Source organism: Colius striatus, chromosome 12 (assembly GCF_028858725.1).
Source record: "Colius striatus isolate bColStr4 chromosome 12, bColStr4.1.hap1, whole genome shotgun sequence".
Lineage (NCBI taxonomy): Eukaryota > Metazoa > Chordata > Aves > Coliiformes > Coliidae > Colius > Colius striatus.
In genome coordinates, this window is record NC_084770.1 from 26,148,301 (window position 1) to 26,171,890 (window position 23,590).

At 44.0% G+C, this 23,590-nt stretch overlaps 1 protein-coding gene across 1 annotated transcript in view; it reads right to left on the bottom strand.

The window, feature by feature from the left end:
- Positions 1-1,087: 1,087 nt before the first annotated feature.
- The window catches only part of LOC104555647 (mitogen-activated protein kinase kinase kinase 13), a 76,860-nt gene continuing 54,357 nt past the window's right edge, over positions 1,088-23,590 (bottom strand). Inside the window, 8 exon segments of the mRNA XM_062005908.1 lie at positions 1,088-1,162; positions 2,322-2,376; positions 10,907-11,016; positions 11,884-11,992; positions 13,565-13,723; positions 16,149-16,307; positions 17,135-17,326; positions 17,738-17,921. Coding sequence (XP_061861892.1) covers positions 2,370-2,376; positions 10,907-11,016; positions 11,884-11,992; positions 13,565-13,723; positions 16,149-16,307; positions 17,135-17,326; positions 17,738-17,921 — 920 coding nt within the window. The 3' untranslated portion in view covers positions 1,088-1,162; positions 2,322-2,369.

Sequence of the window (23,590 nt, forward strand, 5' to 3'; positions counted from 1 at the left end):
AGCATCAGGTTTCCTGATCACTAGCAGTGTTCTGCCATCCTGGTTGTAGCCCCAATTCCCTGTCCTAATTTTAGCTACTTCATTGAGGCAAGTAATTTAGGAGGCTAATGGCCCCAGTTTTCCATTGGCTGTCAGCAGAGACAGGCAGTTCAAGTGCATGATTCAGCTCTTCAGTAGGTTGTACTGGCTGCCAAAAATGTGTCCTCAATGAGGGACCAGCCTGCCTCAGCTTTTTTGCTGGCTTCATCCTACCCTACCATATGACTGCTCTTAGAGCGTAAGAGGAGTCCTCTATTCTGGCTAACAACTAACTGACAAATTGCCTGCTTTTTATATATCTAATTCTTCGCTTTTGTGCTCTTTTACTGGATGTGAAAGGAGATGTTTGAATACAGGGTGTCTTGAGGACTGTAAGACATTAGGAAGAGGGAAAAAACACACCATTTCCTTTTTTTGCTTGTACTTGCTCTTGATTCTCTTAGAAATATAAATTAGTTCTTTAAAAAAAAAAACCAAAACAAACCCAAGAACAAGACCTCAGACATTTGCCCAGCTGCATTGGCTACTTTTCTTTAAAAGCTGGATCACTGTTTGCATTCCATAGATCACCTCCCTGGCTTCCAGGTGAGTAAGGCACATTTTAGGTTACTGTCATTCTAAGCAAACAAATATAAATCAGCTTAAGCTGAATTGTTTCAGCAGTTGCATCAGGATTATCATAACATGGCACCTATCTGAATGTGGCAGTTTATTCTGGCACTTTCTGGTGTTTTCAGGCATATTTGTAGCGTGCCATACAGTCAGACTATGTCTTAGAACCATTTACAAGTATTTTGTGTATTTAGGGAAAAAAAACCCCCTATTTAAAGGTGTCTTATTTCTTCAAACACCTCCCCACACCATGGTTGTATTTTCTTTGTTTGCCTTTTCCTTTCTCTTCTGAGAAATTCACCTTTTTTCATCATAATCCACTACACTCTTTGCTTCCAGTCAGTATAAAAGTTTTGTCATCTGGTTGGAGGAGGACATGCTTTCAACATGTATTCTCAGTACTGTTTGATCTTGTTCTTGTTGTTAGCAACATCTGAGGGCTGTTTGCATCAGAACCACACATGCTTGCAGTAAATTTTGGCATTAATTTCCATTTTGCAGCTAGCTTATGCTAGAAAATGAAAAGCAAGGACAAAGAGAGGTTAGAAAAGTACTGCTAGGAATGTTGAGCCTGTGCAATTGCTTCTTTGTGATTTTTTTTAACATTATTTGCCTTTTCTTTCCTGAATTCTAGTGTGCTTATAAATCACAATTGAGTCTCTAGTTAAGACCATTCACTAAGGGTAGGGAGACATTCCCTCACATTAGCAGGCCCATTCATGAGTGACCTACAAGACCTGAAGTGAAATACTTGTAGAAAAGTACCATTTAGGTTCAGTCTCTAGAGTTTTGCATATTTCATGGAATGGTGGTTTCAAAGAGTCAGTAAATTGAAGAGGATGGTGCTGTTTTCACAGGTCTTCCCTGAGCAGAGCAATCAGTTTAATTTATTAAGTTATCAGAAGTTAGTTACTTGACTAACCTTGCTAAGAACAGCTTTTCATTACAGCTTGGTTTACCTGAAGGCTGTTGTGCCCAAGCAGGTTGCTGCAATCTTGGGTTGCAAAATGTGTGCTAATATTAAATCCCAAATTAAGAGCTGTTTTCAGTTGCTTTAATTAAAATCCCAGCAGTTTCTATTGATAATGTTATAAGTTCCAGAGAGAAAACAGAAACATACTTTACACTTTTGCATTACATTACTAAAAGGACAACAGAATCCTGCTAGTAAAGAGGAAAAGGTCATGTCTGCTTCTCTTCACCTGTGTGGAATCAGCTCTGCTCCACAAATGGCAACCATGCCTGCAGGCCAATGCCCTGCATAGGGTACAGTGTACCAAAAACTGACCTAACCATGCTTCACACTAAAGCCCTCTGTTCTAGATTTTCATACATGCATCCACAGTTCTGCACCAATGCCTTGTCTGGTCATAATGGCTCCCTGAATTTACTCTGCACAGCTGCACTTGTGGCATCTTTTGAGTACAGTTGATGATGTTTTTATTGGTTCTGCAGTAGGGCGTAGTTAGATGCTGCACTTCCTTTGAAGTCTGTTTGTAAGAAGAGAGGTTGAGGGCAACAGTTCTGAGCAGGTGAAATAGCCATCTCCCCAGTCAGCAGTAACAGAAATACTCATGTTAAAGCATTGTTTTATGGCAGTCAATAACTAGTGCAATATTTTTCTCAGTCTCAGAAATAGGTCACAAATTCAGACAAACTGAAAGCATTACCTTGTCTGCTGAAGTTTTGGGGTTTCTTTTTCATTTTCAATTTTTAGTTCAGCTCCTATGAGAGGGGAAAACAGAGAAATAAATGATTCTTTAAAGTGTCAAACCATAGCTTTCAGAAGAAAATGTTCCAAAGAATGAACTGTTCAGGCTTTATTGGCTGTGTTTTAAGAAGTCATAAATGTTAGGCTGTAATTCATTCCGTTTTGCTGATCTTTATGCTGGAAATGTGTTTCATCTGTGAATGTGAAAGAGAGAAACAAAGACTCGAAGAGCAAGAAATATCACAGCAGATTTTTGGTTTAGGCTATTCAGCATTCACTAATTCTCTGAAAGGTTTCAAAACACCACTTTGTCCACCTATCTGCTTTTTGAATACTGTCACCTGGTTTAAATACCTTTCCTCAGAGTTTGAAATGATCATATTTTCTGTGAACTGGAAAGCAGTGCCTGAATCTTTCACTGCAAATGAAACATGAGAGAAATCTTTGTAGCATACTGTTATAGCTGTTTCCTATATTTCACCAGTAAGACTTTCTTAGCCCTCAAAGCCCGAAGTCTTATTTTCCATCCCCCAAAACTAGAATTGGTGTAAATCAATGTTGCACTGCTGGCTTCAGAACAGCTATGTTGATTTATTTGTTTGGGAACGTGACCTCATTAGCCCAGCTGGGCAGAGGTCAGGTGCAACAAAGATTGAAATCAAGAGTAGTGTTTTTCAATAGCAACTTGAAGCAGCCTTCCTTTCTTTGTAAAACACCAGAACTTTAAAGCATGATTGTGTGGGCTCTTCTGGGGTAGATGATGTATTCTGGGTTACATTTGGAAAGCCAGAAAGTCAGTCTCTTTGTATCAAGCTCTCAGTTTGTATAACATTCATGGATATGGCACTTGGAGGTGAGAGTTGTTTACCAAAAAACTTGACAAAGAGACAGTACTAATGCTTACCCAGTCTTTAGTCAAGGGTGACCTAAACCAACCTCTCTCTTTTTGGTGGGGATGGACCACAGTTAGAGAAGTTGTTTACTGTTTACTTTTTTCTTAACAGTTCTGTAGTTAGACTTGTGATGTGAGAAAGAATTAATCACAGGTGAATTGGTCAGGACCTAGTACTTTTTGCAGTTTGTGCCATTTATCATCATGTAATGCAGTGTCTGTAAAGAGCAAATTTACTGTAGCAGTCATCTGAAAGTGTGGGTCTGTATTAAGAAATGCACTTCAAAGAGGGTAAAAGTTCTGCTTTGCCATCCTTAACCATAAATTTACTCAGTATGAAGATCTGAACTTACGGAAGGCAATCAGGGTGAGAAGTTGGGAGGATGCAGTTGGAGAGAAGTAGCAGCCTGGGGTGAGACAGGCTCAGCAAGCATACAGGTAACGAGATCAGAGTCGAAGGGCACCTGAAATGCTGGCACCAAGACCCTCATGGAAGGGCTTGTGGGTTACATATTATGTGTGAGCACTACAAATCCATGCAGTTGTTGTGGTTTGGCCCAGCCAGCACTGAAGCACCATGACAGTCTCTTGCTCAGTGTCCCCCATCCACCTCCACCCTCCTTAGGATGGCAGAGGCCCCAGTGAGATGGGAGGAAAAAAGATAACCAAAGACCTTGTGGATCAAGGCAGGGGCAGGGAGGGCTCACTGCCAGTTACAAAACAGACTCTTACAGATTGTTAATATTTCTTTTATTGACAAGAATTGTCTGTATTGACAGACGTTGGTCTGTACAGTCCCTGCTCTTCAGGAATTCATGAACCCTTCAATGGGAAGGGCAAACTCAATAACGATGTTGATTCTTGGAATAGCCTTTTCCAAGGTGATGTACATGGCTGTGTCAGCAGTCACTGGGCCAGCTGCGGCATGAATCTCAGGAAGGAGAGAGTAGCTGAATCTGTCTCCACTCGCTTAGGGCATATTCCAAGCTGGATCCCAGCTCTGTGCAGAAGCAGCCCTTGGACAATGTTCAGTTTCACTAGGCTTTCTGCCCTCCTGTCTGACCATGAGCTGCCAGGATGTCATCTTCCCTGGCAGGACTCTCTCTACTTTATTGACAACCCCTTGAATTTTTATGGCTTACCTCTGCCAAGCGACTGTCAGTGGTAATAGCACCAGGCAGGGCAGAAGAGAGACTCCCATGAGCAACAGGAAAGCACGTGTTGTCTCCTCCCCATCTCTGTGCTGATAGTCAACACCATCTTTTCCACTTCCAAGACACCGATTTCTTAGCAAATAGTCTCTGATGCTATGCTGCCTTATGCCTCAAATAATTTATCTTCCTGTTGATCCTGCTTGTTGTATAAAAAGTAGTGTCAAATACTTCTGTAGATGTCGTGCTTAAGGGCACGGTTTGGTGGACTTAGTAGTGCTAGGTCAATGGTTGGACTTGATCTTAAGGGTCTTTTCCAACTTAAACAATTCTATGTTTGAGATTTTTAGGTGGAATATCTGATGCACAGCTTTAGAGAATGAGTTACTGGGGAGACATTGAGGAAACCAGAACAGGCATCAAGTGTAACGAAGGAAGAACTGACCTCACCCTTTCCATTTCCTTCAGTTTCTCATGAGTCCAGGAAATGAGGTAATGAGGAATTTGCAGTAAGGTAGCCTGGTAATACAAAAGAAAACAAGCTGCATCACCACCCACCAGTGCTGCTCTTTGCCCACCTGACCTTCAAAGCTCTTGGGCTTAAGCTGTTCTCCATCAGAGCTCCCGAAGAACATGCACAGAAATTGCTCAAGTTTGAAGCATGCTTTCTGCTCATTATTTTCAGAACCAACCACCCTGTTGAAGCCCTTTAGCAGCCTTTATGCTTTGCCGTGACCCTTCCACATGGCTCTTCCTGTTTAACTAACAGTTCGTAAGTAATTGTTGGTTAACCAAGCATTTTACCCCACAGTTCACAATTCGTGAACAGCTTGGAAGCTGCTATATCCATAACAGGAGGGAGAGGCTCGGAATTTTATGGTATGCATGGTAATAAAAAGCAAAACAATTGTCACATGGATTTTGGCTTGAATGCTGACAAGAAGCAGATGTGTGGCATGCCTCTCCCTCTGCTTGCATGGACGCCTGGCGTGGGTTTGTGTACAGACACTCTCTGCTTGATAACGCGGAGGGGGCTGCAGTGCTGGTCCCACTAAGCAGTTGTTGAAACATCCCCCGGCTCTGAAGGGGACCCGTCTCTGCCCTGGCCGGGCCAAGCTGGCACCTCTGCCACACTGTTTAAGGAGGGAAAGCTGAGGCGGAAGAGGTGTAAGAGTGGTGTAAGATGGAGGCGCCCACGCAGGCCCCACGGTCAGAGGAGGAAGGACACCCCCTTCAGCCCGTGGTGAGAACACAGGCTGTACCCCTGAAACCCATGGAGGGCAACGGCAGGGCTGAAACCCACCAGCAGCTCCGTGTGAGTGCGGCTGGACGGGCAGAGCCTGCGTGAGGGGGCGGCCATGGCGCAGGCCGTGCTGGGTGCCCGCGGCCGCAGAGACACACACAGGACGGGAGAGGAACTTCATGAAGGTCCATCGGAGCCTGCCCGGCCTGTGAGGGACCCCGTGCTGGAGCAGGGACAACGGGTGAGGAGTCCACCTGCCCTGAGGTGAGACAAGAGGTAGGAGCCCTGGGGAGAAGACTGAGTGAAACCCCCATTCCCTGCCCCCTGCACTGCTCAGGGTGGGAGGAGACAAAGACACTGGGACCATAAATGACAAGCCAGCCCTCTCTGTCCTTAGCGGGTTCCAGAGGCACTTGGTACTTATGGCTGATCGTTCCCAGATGGGCCTGAACCATGACTCAAATTTCTTATGTTATTTCCTCTTCTTTTTTTTGCAATTTAATTCTCTCCTGAATGAACTGAACACATCAGTGAGCCCATCCACAGCAGCCAAACAGTTCGACGTCTCTGTGACTTTTCAGAAAGTGCTTGATTTGTATTTATTCGGAAGGAAAGTAGGGGAAGGACTGTATTTATGGTGAAAAGATTGTGTTTTCAGGTGAGAAAACCATAAAAAGCATACTCTCCATTTATAAATAGTGACTTTCTGGCATATTTTGTGGCATATTTTGACAGCATTGAGGCCAGTGGATGCTCTTGTACAGGTGTGCATCTGCTAAAAAATGCAGGCTTTGTTAAATCCAGTTTAATCAAGTGAATCCGATCTCAAGGTTGTGACATACACCATGTACACCTACAGATGGTAAGAGAGAGCTATCTGTAGCAGGTTCTTCCTGGTAAGCCTGTCACCAGGCTGCCTGAACCGTTTGTGTTGGGTTTTTCAGGTATATTACTATGACAGCAGATTTGCTCTCTTCCATCAATGTATTATCCTAGTCTGAGCCTTCCTAAGCTTTTGTCCTCAGTGGTATTCTGTGGCAATGAGTTCTCTGAGCTGTTTGTGTATAGTGAAGTGCATTTCCTTTCCAGTATAACCCTATGATAGAGCAACAGAGATTATGAGGCTCATTCACATGCCAAGACCTGCATAGGTAAGTCTGTCCCATTTGTAGAGTCAGGCAATATTTAGCAGATAGTCCACAATTTAGACAACTGAGCCCATTAAATTGGAGCACTTCTTTTTAACCATGTAAAGCTAGGTAATAACCTTTCTTGTAATAATTTTCAGTCTAAGAGGAGATGCCTGTTTTGGGCTAGTAGTATGAAAGAGGCTCTATTTTAAATATCCAAAACAGACCTGTGAAAGGGTTATAAAGCTGCAAAAACCTTTCCAAGCTCAAACCACATTTCAAATTAAAGCCATCTTTTTTCTGCAGATACAATATGTGTAATTGCCAGTGCTTGAAATGTGTATCTTATTTTGCTAGGCAATAAAAGCAAATTGTACTTCTCACTATCTTCTGGCTTTCATGACTGCTTGTGATGCAAAAAGCAGTGATTTAAAAGCTTAGCTTCTTGTATGCAGGGTTTTGTGCAAATGCAGTTAAAAATAGTGAAGATCTCAACATGAGGAAGAAAAGAAACATCACTGAAGGTTATAGTGCTGGATTGTGAGTGATCCAGTTAAAAGATACTGGTAAAAAAACAGGGTACCAGGATTCATTGGCCCTATAACCTTTCTTCCCTTGAACTTTTATTGATAATAGCAATAATATAACAAGATAGCTTCCAGTCAAACAAGAAGGGCTCCTTAACACTGTGTAAAGCTGTAGAAAGGGATGAACCTAATAGAACAAAGTGAAATAAACAAAATTCCCATCTTTTTAAGAGCTATTCTAAATGCTGTTCATCCCAGCACACCTGGAAGTGTTAGATTTGTCTTTAGCCATCGCTGTCCACGTGTCTGACCCACTGCTTAACTCTTGGAAATGTAGAAGGATCCTTCACATATGTTAAATGTTCTTATTGGTCATTTGTAGTAAGATTAGTGGTGTGAAGCTTTTCTGCTGGAAACCATAAAATAGAATTTCAAATAGAAGTCCTTGCTTTGATCAAATTACCAGCCTCGACAGAAATTTCAGCATCTCCAGTCGTGTTAACTTCTGCCTTACTGAGAATGCAGGTGTTTGCAATGGTTACACGTTGAGACTAAAGATGAATTGTTGAGTCTCCTCTGGGGACATTCCAAACCCACCTGGCTGAGTTCCTGTGTGACCTACTTGAGGTGGTCCTGCTCTGGCAGGGGGGTTGCACTGGATGATCTCTCAAAGTCCCTTCCAGCCCTTGTGATTCTGTGATTCCTCCTTTGAGTTCATTAATGCCTATTGTAACTGTAGTTCTTTGTCTGGTCCAAATGACTTAATTTTTCAGATAATTTAGGAGAAGAAATGGGGAAAAAAAACCCCAAATCAAACTCAAAACCACACCACCACTTTGACATTTCATGTTTTAAAATATTGTTGTCTTACTGTCATATAATTTTCTTCCATTTTGCTTCTGTTCATTAGGATGTGTGCTGTATTAATTGAACATTCTAGGAGAATGTGTGCTGCGTGAGCAGAATTTAATGGATGCTAGCAATACATTTTTGAAAGCTTTTACTGTGCCCTGAACAATCAGTTATATCATCAGGTACATCCATCAATCTATTCTGTTACTGGGGAGAGCAAAGACAGACATTTAAGATCAGCAGAATCACCATTCATGATTTGAGCAGAGTAATTGTGAGCCATGAGACACTGTATGGCAAAGGAGAAGTGGCTGCATCTCTTAATTGCTCATGGCTAGGCTTTTATCTAGAGACTTTCTTTGAGGAGGAGTTTTTGTAGGTAGAAGTGAATTCCACTGAAGTTCCTATTCTGATGCACTCAAGCATGGTCTCCTTTTCAGGTGAGAAATTATTTAGGAGTAACAAATTGAAAGTTAATATGCTAAGTAGTTATTTAAAGTAAGCACAGTCTCTTTTAATCACATTCCCTGCAGACATGGTAATAAGGATTTCTTATTCCTGCCTCACAGAAATAGTGAAATTACAGCTTGTTTTGTGACAACCTGTAAGAATAACTGTCTGCAGAACTCCCACTGGAAAGGAAAAGATGATGAGTTAGTCCTGTTCTTCTTAGCTCTGTAGCAGCTCAGCAATCCCACCAGAGTCACTAGGTATGAAAAAGCTGTGGGGATTAGGCAGCCAGTGATATTTCATACTGCCACTAGATGCGTGTTTAGTGTTGAGTATTCAAACCTGAATTGTGTGAATGTGCTGTCTTAAAACAGGAAACCATTTGCCTAGTGGAAGATGTTTGGAAGGGTAGTTAAAAAAGTTTAGATTGCTTTTCCCCACATGACTCCCACTACAGTTCTTGCAGCTTAATGTTGCAGATGGGGGTTTGTTGGGTTTTTTCCTGCAGGATGTGCACAATTGCAGGGTTGTTTTGGGAGGGAACTGAAAATACTAGTTCTGATTAAAAAAAAAACCCCAAACCAAACAACACTAAACCTGAAAGCAATTTACTCACTGAATAAGAAGCAATGTGTAAATTCCTGGGTTGTTTTTCCAGAAAGTGCCAAGTGCTGACTTAAACTCTTTAACTGTCACGTGCTTTATGCCTCTCAGCCTTCCAGTGAGGGATGGAAGTACTAGGTGAGCTCCTGTGGCATTCTGCATCATGCCAGCCACACTCTGGTCCGTTTGAGAAGGAGAGAGGGGCTAAGTACTTCTCAGAAATCCTTCCACTTTTCTCCCAAATACCTTTAGTTCTTCACCTGGAAAGCTTCTTAAAATAATAGTTACCAACATATGGGGCATTTCCTTCTTTGACTAAATAACTGGTTTATTTCCATAAAAATAAAGGGCTGTTGTCATACACTTGCTTGGCAAGCAGTCACCTGGGTAAATATGCACTGTGAGATGGTAGCACCTCAAGAGATTTCATGCCAAAGTTACTCCTGCAGCTGATACAAACTAGCATCGCGTAATTATATCCTAAGTTTGTTCTCATTTGCCCTGTTCTCAATGTGAATTGTTTCAGAATTTGTGTCTGAAGGCTGCAGCATTTTATGGCTCTGTCTGGTTAAGAGTGATCACTAATTAAATGGAAACAATTGCACATCCTTCACGTGAAGAAATTAATGTCCTACATTTCTTTCTGTCTCCTTGGCGTTACCAGTGCTTTGTGATTCCCTACTTTACATAAAGTCTTCTCCACTCACCTCCCTCCACACTCCCTGTAAAACAAAAGGGTGCAATCAGAGACGGTCCAGGACCAGCACTTAGTGAGTTGCATTTGTTAAGTGTTCTAAGAGAGCAACTCTTTAACAGTCTTGAAAGAGTGGCAACTGCAAATACCTCACATGCATCCATGAGCCCTTTGCCTGAGCTCTGATCATCCTGTTTGCACAGAGAGGGGGCTAAATCAGCTTCTAAAGAAGGAGGGGAAGAAGTCATCTGTTTGTAATTGAAGCCATACACCACTACAGCATTTTTGCAGCAGTTACCTTGAGCCCCAGCTGAAAGATGTGACCATCAAAAGCTCCCTAGGACTGGGGGAACACTGATCAACAACTACATCATGCTCCTTGAGCACAGCTTCCTTTGGTTTCTCAGCCTTGACACACAACTCTCTACTTGCTGGTTGTTCTCTATCGTAACTGTATTTGCAGATTTATATCACAGAAGATAACACTTTCCCTTTCTTAAATAAACATTTTGCTCTCATTTTTAAGTCAGTCGAATGTTTAAAATGCATTTCAGTGGGCTGACAGCGTGTTCACTCCCTGTGGGCTGAGAATGTGCTCACTTCTCTGTGAATAACTAATCCAAAGAAAACATCAGAGCCCAGAAAGCTCACAGCAAACTGCAACATGCCTTTTCCACTGAGATGGATGCACCTGCTTCAGTGCTGTTCTCATCAACACCGAAACTCAGACAGAAATACTCCCTGGTAAGCACACAAGCCTTTGCCTCCCTTGCTTGGGGCAAACTGTTCAGGCTGCCCAAGGGCAGGGACAGTTTCCACTGTTTCTCTATAGCTTTCCCTCAGCCAAGCAGTGCTCATGGCCTAGGAGCATGAGAATACTCAAGGGTTCTGAAGCATAGGGCCCTCTGACAAAAAACTGAGGGAGCTGGGACCATCTAGTTGAAGAAAAGAAATCTGGATAGGGAAAAAGTGAGCAGTAAAGATGAAAGACTATCAACAGACCTCAGCTCTTCTCTTCTACGACGAATCAGCTCTTCATCCAGCCGGTGGATACACGTCCCTTCACTTTTAATCTTCTCAAAATGTTTCTTCACTTCTTCTCTCCATTCAGCCTAGGAAAGCAACCTACTTTCAGGTATTTACAAAGCACTGGGATCCCTGGTTGTACCAAAGAAAAGCTCTTGGGCAACATTCTTTGTGTCTACAGAAAGTTACAGGTTTGGGTTGAAGATGTGTTTCGGTTAGCTGAATTGTTCTGGGAGCTTCAGCACCTTCCAGTGGTGTTTCCAGTGTTGTGAATTAGCTCATGTCCAGCCATTAGATCATTTAAAACACATCTGCACTTTCTAAAAAAATACTTTTCAAATTTCCTACAGCTCTTTGCCCCAAGACAATGTTTTCTTTCCTTCTGGTATTCCAAGTAGACAGAAAGCCTTATGACTTGGAAATCTATGTTCATGACAAAGACATCACAGGGGTGATACTAACTCTATTTGCCCCTTGAAGCCCTGGTTCTTGCAGTTTTAATACCCACACCACTTCCTCTCATGCATCCCAGCACTGTACAGGTTTCATTTCCATTCCCTCCTAAGAGCAGACAACAGCTCACTGCATAGGGCTCAGAGGAATCACCAAGAATTAGAACTTCCCCCAAAGTTCCAGAGTCTTTGACCCACTGGCTGCCCTGCTCATCTTCATCATAAATGGAAAGGTTCTACTCTCAGCAGTCTTGTGATCTCCAGGGAGCAGAACCTCTGAAGTCAGTGGCCTCAGGGAGAAGGAGACCACGTTGAGTTTTGGACTAAAGCTGGCAGAGGTCTCAGTTGTGAAAGCTTTGGTATGAGATTTCAAAACACCCCTCAATTTGCCTCTCCCCAGGAATCAAACTGAAAGCATGGATCTGCACTCAATGCAGCCTCCAAAACCACGTCCTTGGAGCTAACTCTAACACTCCTGGGACAGAGCCATTCTCCAGTTACCTGTGATTTGAAGTAGGTTTCCTGAGGAGTAGCCAGCACGTCAGCAGATGCGATGTCCAGGTGCATCAGTGTCTGCCGGAAGGAGGGTCGGTTCCGTGGCTTGCTCTGCCTGGAGCACAACAGACAAATGCCCCACCATGAGAGGAGGCTAACCCTTCTGAAAGGCTTTCTCACTAGAACATACTCTCTGCATCGTGTAGCTGTGTAGAGCAAAGGAGCTTTTCTGGTTGTCTCTTTCGCTGAGTAGGAGTTTATTGTGCTAGAGGTGTTTTGTATTCAGCTTTTGCTTTGGGATGATCTATTCTGAGCCAACAAAGGGGACGTGACTACACAGTGAAAGGTAGGATGCAAACTGAAACTGTTCCCAACTTGTTTGTCAAGAAGAAACAGACCTCAGTTCACCATCCTGTTAATTTCCCAGTTTTATAATGGGAATAATCAATCTAGTGGAAATGACAATTTACATTCAAGAGAACAGGGTGTCTACAAACACTAAATGTATCCTTGTTGCCACACAGTACATGGCTGAGCCTATAATGCACTGAACGGCTCTGTAAGACCCCATTCAAGCACAAAACCATTTGTATCACTGAAAGATCAGCACACTAGCTTGAAGTCTGAACCTACCAGACTTGCTGCACAGACTCAGTTCTTCTGAGGACTTCAGCCACCTTTCCCCCACAGAGCACCCACTTCCACTAGATGGGGACACCAGTGCATGGAGTGAGTGTGCAGAGCTGCACCAGCTGCTGCCTGCCCTCTGCAGCCCTGTGCAGAGGTGCAGCAGGCAGAGCAGCTCTCCCTGACACCCAACAGCAGGACCTTCTGCAACTCCAGAGCAGTTGCAGCCACTGGCCTGGTTTTCCCTTTGTGCCATCAAGAGGATGGCTGGTAAAACTCGTGGGGTGGGAAAATGCTAGAAGACCACTTACACGGTGCCAAGATGCAATTACAAAGACAAAGCATTCATGTAGAACTCCAAAGAGTTTCAACTGTAATCTGACACATGAAGGAAACTGAAAGCATTTTCCATATCTGTACATGTAAGAATCCTGGTTTCATACACAAAGCTCCAATTTCTCTTTAACCAGCTCAAGAGTCAGTCACACACAAGGGAATTTCAGAGTGAAAAATCATTTTCTTCCACTCTGGAGCCAGTCTCAAGAAATTTTACCCATACCTTTCCTCAGTTCCTTTTCTCTTTCCACAGCTCTCTTGTATCATGTACTTTGCTACAACAAAGCAGTCACCTCTGTGAAGGCTCCTGAACATGAACTTCATACTGCCTGCTCCTGATTCACAATGGACAGGCAATGCCTGGCTAAGAGCCATCCTACAGGGGCTCCCACCAAGCTCTGCTCCCCCACTTCTATTAACTCCTCACTGTTCTCAATAGTCTCCACTTGCTCCCTGCCCTGCCCCATCTACCCAGCAAACCAGACAGGTTTCCTCCTGCTTCCTCTAAGCTCTAAATGCCCCAGGCCTGTTGCTACAAGGAAGAAGAATCCAGTATGTGAAAACTTACCACTCTTGTGACAAGTGAGATAATTTTTAAGAGCCCTCTGTCTACTTTGGGCTCAACACTCCCACCATGACTCTGGTTCTATTGGTTTTGCTGAGAGCTCTTGCAAGAGCTGTGAGTCAGTCCTAGGTCTGTGCAGTGTGGGGTTCAGGCTCTTACCAGGTCTGCTTCATGAGGATTTTGAAGCCATCTGGGCAGGTGGAAGGGACAGGAAGGTGCAGGCTGTTACTGCCCACTCCCCAAATGATGGCTGAAGAGTCCACGTCCTTGTAGGGAATCTCTCCTGTAAGCAGCTCCCACAAAACCACTCCAAAGGACCTGATGAAGAAGTAAACCAGGACAAAAGCTTCTGAGTGAAATCAACTTAACAGAAACATCTGGAGCTTGAAGAAAAACTGTTTGGCAAAACAGTATGACTGATCTGAAATTGCAAGCAGGTGCAACAGTGTTTACATACTAGTTTTTAACCAAGAGTAGCTATTTCACACACCAGCACTGGTCTGAACACGAAACCCCATTGGTTTTCCCCTCACTCTTTGCTATCTCTTTGTGAGATATATTAAATCTTACTCCTGTTAAATGGCAAGGAAAGTCAGCTTTTCTGAGACAGACAGGCTGTCCTTATTGCTAAGAACAGGCATCTACTACTGGACAGACAGAACCAAGAAGTGTCAACAAAGGTTTGGTTGGGTTTTTCATTTTATATATCACTTCTCTTTTTTCTCCCCAAGCCTAAAGCTCCCTCTGGTGTTATTTATTCTCCTAGGTAAGAGTTTAATAGGTTTGAGACTCTGTGCTGTAACTACTGTAATGCAAATGTTAAGAAACAAATGGAACACACCTAAGTGCTAAAGTAAGACAAAAACAATTAGGAGAACTCTGCCTGGAAGAGAAACTCCTGTTACAAGAACTGAAAGACATACCTCCCTTTGCCTCTCTTCCTCAGTGAAGTGAGCAGTAAGGAACAATTCATTTCTAACAGCAAACAGTTATTTGTTTTATTTACAATCTTCACCCAATAAATCACCAAAGAACTACCAAACCAGTCACTGCAGAGGTACACAGAACCCTGCAGAGAACCAACGCTGCCCTTACTTGCACATTACCAACCAGGCTGAGGTACAACCGTCTCCATTTCAAACCCAGAGGTTATCATCTCACCTGCATGGTAACTAATAAGCTGACAAAGGATTTAAGACTCCTGATAAGACTATAAGTTTTTCCAGTATGTTGTTAAAGATGAGAGAGAGAGAGGACACACACAAGCAGCTTAAGAACTGTTCTCATTTGTTGCTGGCACTCATGAACGTCGCTTTTACTCATCTTGAAGGAAGAATGGATGGCAAGGAAGAGTTTGAGTAACCACCACTGCAGCAGACTTGTGAGGAACTTGCACCTGAAGCATCTCTAGGTTTGCATCATGGAGCATCATCTCTAAGTCACTAAGGAAAGAAGTAAAGGAGTGCTCATGGCCCTCAGCAGAATTAGCCACCTGTTTTTATTGGATGCTCCACACATATTCCTGAACCTAAGGCACACTGAGGGTGGAAATCCACCACCACTCCTCCTGGGAAACCTGTGATTCAAAGGGAGGCACTCAGCAGACAACTGGTGAGTGTATTTCTCTTTCCCAAACCACCTCAGAGTTTTTTGTAGAAGAGCTGGCTGTGCTGCAGCCTGCAATGTCCCCACAGGATGACCACACACAACACTGTGGGCACAGAAAGAGCCCCAGACAGCAGGTTACAAGATTTTCCCTTTCCCTACAGGAAATCTTGACTTAATGTCATGACCCAGGTCTTAGCTAGAAGACAAGCAGCAGGCTGCTGCCTGACTCCCCTCATGCTCAGAACCACCCATGGCACTGACATGCTGCCTAGGGGAAGTGGCAGCATTTGAAGCTAAAAAAACCCCACAAGGAAAATTCATCCTAGCTGCAAAAGCAGGGAGAAGGGTGTTTCTCTTGGCTCCTGACATTTAATATGCAGAAATAACAAGGCTGAAACAGAAATGCAGATCCCTTGAGGACCCTGAAACCTGTGAAGAGGCATCCCAAAGGAGCTCCAAGGCTGAGTCCTCTCTCAAGCATTCCTCAGTGTCATGGAGATCCAAACCTCTCCTCATGTTCCTTTGGGCACAGAACACAGTTCACATGCGACAGAAAAACTCTTACAATGTGTGCTGGTTTCCTTCCTCTTTGATCCAGGGTTAGATTCACTCAACTGTAACCCTGTGGTTGTACAAGTAACAGCCAAGTCCAATATGTAGAAAGCAAAAGGTGGTCGGATCCTTCAAGCTAGCAGAGTACAGGCCTCCCTACAGCTCAAACGTGGCCTTGAGGAGAGTAGAAAGCTGGTGAAAAATACCCATTCTGCTGAAGCTGCTGAGGGGGCCCCTGTGCACTAGAACTGGAAGAAGGTCCTGGCCTGGATAATGACACAGGAAAGAACTGTTGCATTTGCTTCCTTAAGACTTGCAAGGTACAGACAGCCTGCACTGAGTCTTACTAGGCACCTTCCAATCTCAGCACACAGCCTTTACACAGGCATCCCATTTCTCTCTCCACCATAGCCCGTGCTTCAGTGACAAAGTTCATGGCACTAAGCAGGTGGAGAAAGGAATGACCCACCACATAGCAAACCATCTCCATGCCTACAATGAGAAGAGTGCTGAACATGTAAGTGCTGGGAAACCAAGCAGCTAAACAGAAGGTGAAGACAGTCAAACATCAGTAACTACTCACCAGATATCCACCTTCTCAGAGACGGGCTCATTGCGTATCACCTCAGGGGCCATCCAAGCCACAGTTCCAGCAAAGGACATTTTGGTACTTTTATCACTCAGTTCTTTAGATGTACCAAAATCTGAAATTTTTACTGCATCTGTGTGTGTAACTAAAACACTGGAGGGGGAGGAAAAAACAAAACAAACCACAAACAAATCAGCATTTTGCAATCTGTCTTGTACCACAACAACTGGGAGTAAATCCCTTCTTCAACAGCAACAGTTGATGAGGCCACGCTCTTCACAACTGCAGTACAAGAAAACAGATCATGCATTTTCACCAATGAAAGCATTCCCTCTCTTTGGAGTGGTTGTGTTTTGTGCCTCTAACTGCTACAGGTCAAAAAAAATCCATCCTGATAGAATTGCAAATTAACAAGTCACTGAAGATTCACTGTATCTGGGGATTTTAGTAGAGCTGAACCTTAAACTGCACTGTAAAACATCTGAAAGTATTATCTTAACACACTGCCACAGTCATGTTAGAGGCTAAAGGAGTGATAAACCTCCAGGGAATAAGAGCATAAACCTCTAGGGAATAAGAACATAAACATCTCTAGGGAATAAGAACATAAGGAGCCAGATAATTCTAAGTCAGAAAGCAACAGAGAAAGATGTATTCCAGAAAACCAGAGGAATAACAAAAGAACAAATGAGAAAGGAAAATGAAAACAGCAACAGAATATCCCACTTTCAAAAAGGGCCAGACACCATCAAATCATTAAAAATATTTCCTGACAGCTATTTATCATGTAAGACATTGGTAAAATTTCCAGTCCTGTTAAACTGCAGCACAGGAGGGGGTTGGCAATAGGTTTCATTAGTTTCATTCTCATACGAGCCAACACAGAAAAAAGCAACAGGGCTTTGGACTTGACCTTTAAACTATATCTCCAGAAAAGAAAAGGACAACCACAACTAGGTTGTAAGTAGCTAGAGACTCACTTTGGTGACTTGAGGTCTCGATGGATGATTTTGTGAAGGTGCAGATAATTCATCCCACTTGCAATCCCCGTGGACCAATCCACGAGCAGCCGCGGGGTGACTTTCCGCCCTGCTCTCAGGACTTCGTAGAGCTGCCCATGTGCACAGTACTCCATGATAATACAGTAGCACGGGGCTTGAGTGCAAACTCCTCTGTCAAAGAGAACACACAGCTAGTGAGGATCAGTACAGGAAAAGTCCCAGAGCATCTCTCAAAGGTGGCAACGGAGGGGCATGAGTACCACCTATTTGCCTTGGTGAAGCTCTAACAGCTTTCCTTCCTGCATAAGAAGGGGAATTTTCCTGCATGCTTTGAACAGGAGGAACCAGGCTTGTGACAGGGGTAGGTTTCCTTCAGCTTCCACACCTGCAGATTTGTAGGGTTCACAGCAGGTATCTTGGGGGAGAAGAGTGTCCACAGCTTTGTTTTCCCAACAACTTATGAGGGAGAACGGCCGCTCATTTTGTTCTATAGAAAGCTTAGTCCCTGGATTTTAAAATACACACACGCAAGTGGCTCCTCCCTAGCTAAAAGGCACATTTCTAACAAGTTTCACAACCTACTTGAATGCAATGATGTTGGGGTGTTTGAGTTTCCTCAGGTGCTTGATGTCTGTTTCATTCTGATCTCTCACTTTCTTGATGGCCACCTCCTCCGCCCTGAATTTGCCCAGGAAGACAGCTCCTTGTGCACCGCTGCCCAGCCACTGCAGCTCTGAGATCTCCTCAAATGGCACCTCCCAGGTGTCTAGGCAGAAGCAAGTAAAACAAACAACATCAGAGATCAAAGCCACAAAATGTTCTGCTGCAAGATCACAGTGGGATAGTACCCAGCATCTCCCTTGCTAAATCTCAAGGTGGACTTTTCTGGGGGTGGTGGATGATATTTTGCATTGACAACTGAGCAAAAAAGCCAAAAAAGACAGGTCTCCCCACTTCCCCTGAAACAGGGCAAAAAAGAGGAAATAAAAGGGAAAAATCAGAGGTGAAAAGTTGTAAAACACAGATCAGCAACCACCAAGTTGCCCAACACATAGCACATGAACCACCGCCACCACCAGTCACAGAAGTGGGTCTCTCCAAAACCAACATTGTGTATATCAGTGTCAAACAGGCAAAAAAGGCCCCAAGCGATTCCTTCTCTTAGGAATGCATCTTGTAGGGAGCCTGTCAGAGTGGTCCAGCAGCACTGCATGAGCTGCTTCAAGACAGTTGTACCCATTGGAACAAAAAGCTTTGCTGCCTGAGAGTCACCTTGAAACTTAACATCCCACAAACAGCAAGACAAAAGGCAGGCAATCATTTATTTACTGTAACTCAATAAATGTTTAAGTTTAGAGAATAAATTATTTAGCAGCAAAACCAAGAAGTAACCCACTGTTTGCTGAACTAAAAGAAGGCTGTGCCTGTACAGATCCCTATTTCAGATCACAGGAACGTGTCTTGTTTCATCCAGACTCTGAAGTCTGGGAAGACACTGGAGTCTTCCCAGGGCTGCAACTGGGACCATGCATAACTGTTTGGTTTAGATACCATCGCTGCTGAAGGGAAACTCTTATACCCAAACTGTCTGTGTACTGATCCTGACTCCAGCCTTTCCCTCACACCATTCCTGGGACAGATAGACACTCGCTGGATGTCTCCTGCCAAACGGCTGCTCTGCAGGCATGGCCCAGGAAAGGCAGCTCCCATCACAGCCAGACCCCAGAGCTCCTTCTTATCCCTGAACTGGGACAAACCAAACATTCTTCATCTACTGCAAAAATTTCCTTCAACTCTGCAGGGCCAAGTTCAATCCTCAGCACGTGTTTCTGCACAGACACAAGTCTCCTTTTCACACAGAGATCTGCTTGCAGCCTGCTGTTGTACACAAGCATTAAGGCAGCGCAGGCAGCGCTCAGCTGAAATGCATCACAGCTAAGTAACCCCAGGAACTCTGGATTTGCTGCACATGATTCCTATCCTCAGTGTTCAAGAATGCAGTGACACTGTGAAGGTGATATTGCCTATCAGCAAACTTGTCTTTAGGTACTGAAGCAAGAAATGCCTGTCCCTATAAGAACCCAACAGAAACTGATGCACAAAACACGCTGTGACCACCATCTTGACCATGGAACGTTTCAAGCATTTTAAAACACTCAGTGTTCTTCTTCACCAAATAACTTGAACAATATTTTGTCACCATAGTTATAATTGGTATTTAATTCTTTAGATACTTGGACATTAAATGCACAGGGATTTCATATGAAGAAAAATAAGGATACTAATAAATAAGATGTGTTTCCATTTCATTCACAAATACATTGCTTCTGAAAGAAGGCGGCAACTCTAAGTTGATTTTGATGCTTGTTGACAAACAGTTGACATCAAAACTAAAGCATTGTACTGAAAGAGCTGTTACTTCCCATGTGAGAGAACATGACCTTTCCTGCACAAGGCACACAACAGAACAGTCATTTATTTCCCTGAAGCATCCAAAGTAATGGGTAACTACACTGCTGTCACTTAAGAGCTCTAATTTGCTCCTAATATTACATAATTAAGCTCCACAATGGGAAAAGTAGGGAGAGAGTGTAGACAAAGTAAGTGAAAGCTCATGTGCTTGCTCTTGCAAAGTCATCTCGTGTGTGATGGGTAAGATGGATCCTTTCCCACATCCCATCAGCACCCTCATGATCACAGGGCTGACACAGGGAAGAAGTTTCAGTTTAGCAACAAGCTGGAACACAAAGAGGTCTTAAACACAAGGAGAAATTCCTTTGGTGTTGAAAAGAAACCCCTGGCCCAGGCTGCCCAGGGAGGGTGTGGAGGCTCCTTCTCCGGAGGTTCCCAAACCCTCCTGTGCCCCCTGAGCGAGGGGAACCTGCTTTAGCAGGGGCTGGGGTGGATGAGCTCTGTAGGGCCCTTCTAACCTCCACCACTCTGGGATTCTATGATTCTAACAATGAGTGTTCACACTCTACACCTTTGGGAATGTCAAGAACAAGGAGATGAACCATATGTAACATATAATGCCACAGCAAGAAAACAGAACTAAAAAAAAGCCCTTTCACCGTATAGGAACATGTTACTACCTTTCAAGACAGACAGATCAGTGATTTGTTTGGCTCCCGTAACACACCAAGCACTGAAAAGCTTCCCAGAGAAGGTTGTGCTGGCAGAGAAAAGCACTGGACTGTGTTTGATTGAAAACCTGTATTAGAGTTAGTGCTGCAAACCTGCATAGTCTACTACAATCCAAACACACCAGTTAAAGAAGGCATCGAAATCACCCTGTGTGTGTGCTCCCTACAGCTCCCTGGGACCATCCTCAAGGACAACTGGCTGACAAGGGGCACCATGACAAAGTTAATCTTATCAGTTCTGCAGAAGGGCAATGGACAAGGCTGGAAAAGAAAGGTCTCAACACATTGTCAGCTGAAAACAGTGGTCATGGACATCATCCTGAGAGCAAGTACAAAGCTCTCCCACTGCCTATACAGCCCCACAGCACCCTGAAGCACAGAACAGTGAATTACAGCCATCCCAGCTACAACACATGTACACAGGAGGTACAGTCAGACACACAGCACACTAGAGGTGATGAAAAGATCTCTGTCACCTCAACCAAGAGCTTGAAACAGAAAGGGTCTCACACAGACCCGCTGCAAGAACTCGGGCACATGGCTACAATGCCTAAACACAGGTAAGTCAAAGTGTCTGTCCAGAAGTGAAACATCTTGGATGGACTGCAGGGTGGCTAGGAAACACATTTGGACACACTCATCAGACTAGACTGTACTGCCAGCTTCCCTTCCAACCCCTACTGTTCTATGAATCTGTGAGTTGGCTAAATATCCTTTGAGACTGCCTGGGCTGCAGGGCCTGCTACAGCTCTCCTAGCACTCCCCCATCCTCCAGAAGAAGAGACGAGGATCTCTCCCATCAGGGTGCAGCAGTTTTTATTCCAGAATTTTCTGGGCCTAAAGAAACCAGTGGTTATACCGAAGTGTAACAGCAGCAGGAATTACGCAAGAGCTTGTGTTTCTAAGGTGATTAAGAACCATTTGAGTAGAATGATGGGAATCTGTTTCCCATGGGGAAGAAAGGCAGGAGCAGCCTGAGCCATCCAGGCAATCTATCTGAAGCAAGCTTTTGCCCTTTGCCAGCAGCACTGGCTGCTCGCCAGCACTGGCATGATGACAAGAAGCATCTCTGGTTTACAGAAACCCCACAAACACAGGCACTACTTCATAAAGCACCTTGCTCTCCAGGTTTACAAATGCACACAATGACAGTAAACACATAACTTGTGAAAGGGGAGCTGAAAGCAACTCCTGAAGCCAAATTCTTAATCCAAAGGAAATGGCTCAGAAGTTTAATGAGTCCATAGAAAACACAAACAAGTTTTACTGTGAAGTGCTGGAGTTCCAATGAGTCAAGTGAAATAAGTGGTAGACACATAGAACTAAGCATACCTCCCTGAAAGCATTCCCCAACAGCCTTTAGAAATCAGGGCAAACAATTGGAAAAACAGTCAGGAGTGATTTTTATGGGTCAAACCCCAAATCCTTCAAGCTCAGCTGACCAACTGGCAGCCAGGGGCCAATCCAAAAGCAACGGCTCCCTGCAGGAATGCCAACTCACCAAGCAGGCAGGGCACTTAACACCAGCCTTTGGCACTGCTGAGTCAACCAGCAGACCACCCTGCAGCAGCTTCCAGCTGAGCAAACTCTGCCCAGTGTGGGTCCTTCAGGGAAACACAGAAACAAACTTGATGACCATCTCAGATGTTGAGGAGGAAACTCAAGCAGTGATAACAAGGAATCTGATATAAGTCTTATATTTTCCCTCTTTCACCAAACCACAAGGCAAGCCTTTGCAGACAATATGGACTCAAGTACCACACACTTGCAAAAGGTACAAAACCTGTTTATGTTTTACCACCACATCCTAGAGTCTGGGCCTACAGGAGAGCCAAAAGTACTCAGAAGGATCTGCAGGCAACGTGACATTCCCTGGGGCAGCAGGTCCAAACTGGATGCCTGCCCCAGTTATTGGCCCAGCCCAACACAAAGGATTGTTCTGGTTTAAAAGTAGGTGTTTCATGAAGAGGGAAGAAAAAAAAAACCAACTAAAAACCACCTGCACAGATCTATGGCCACAGCCCAAAGCTCTAAATAAGCTCCCAGGGGAACAAAAAGCCACCACAAGCCCCTCACTACTGCTGGAAGGTCCAGAGACATCTCAGCCTGCCTTCTCCAAACACGTAATACCTGCACAAACACAGATTCTTCTCTTCCCTCATGTGGAAGAAACACATCCTCTGTGCTCTTGCTAAAAGTCAGCAGGAATAAAAGGAATCACATACCTCAGTTACTAGTTGGCTTCTATGTAGATGACATGCCCAGAAAGATTTTCTGGTGGCAAGAAGCACAATGAGATCATGTGAAAAACAAAACATAGATATTCTGACCAAATCCTCAAGTTTTAGCACAGAAGCAGTTTAAAAAGGCTTATCCTTGGAGAACAGAAGTGTACTGTTACCACCAGAGAGATCTGTCCAACTGAGCAGCTCCAGAGGGAAAAAAATAATCAAAAACAAACAAAAAAATTTGTCTTTGACTCTCATTTATGACTGTGAAGATACTGAGGATGCAGCTAAACCACACAGGCCACGTACAGCAAATCCTAATTAATCTTCAGCCTCACCACATCTGTAGCCATTTCAGACTTGCCCTTTTAGGAAGGGCCTAATGCCAAGGGCAAACTGCAAAGTGTCCATAAATCTGTGGCTCTAAACGTGCTCATGACACTGAGAACAGCAAGATACTTCTATGCATACAAAGAGAAGCTCTATGTGCACCCCCCAAACACAACAACACTCTCAGCTGCTCGTTTTCATTAGTTGGTGCTTCAATCTTTTTCTATCAGTGGCTTTTCACACAAAAGAAAGTGTCCCCTGTGGGCCATCAAAGCACATATTAAACTGTGGTCTCCAATGCATCTGCTATCCCAATTATATGCAAAATACAATCTCTTTGCCTCACAGGTAGGTTTCCTGAAGCTGCCCACCTGAGCTTTCAGGCACACACAAGCACGTGGTGGCTCAGAAGCAGCCAGTGATGAGGAGTCTGTCCTACTGAGATAGTGCTTGGTCAGAAGAGCCACAGAGTTGCTGGAAGCAGCCCATGTAACTCTGCACCTGTGTCCTTTTTGAAAGGCTTCAGCCTCACTTCAAAAGGTTGAGCATGCAAACAAAAGCAGCAAACCACAAATATACTGACAGCATGCCTCCTTTGAATGTTACCTGGATGCTCTAAGCTCCTTTTCCCTCACAAGGGAGGCTCCCCAGGCCACGAGCCATGTCTGCCACAGCCACCACTTCTGGCTCCACACACTGTGCCACTACCCTGATAGTCTTAATTCCTCAAGGAA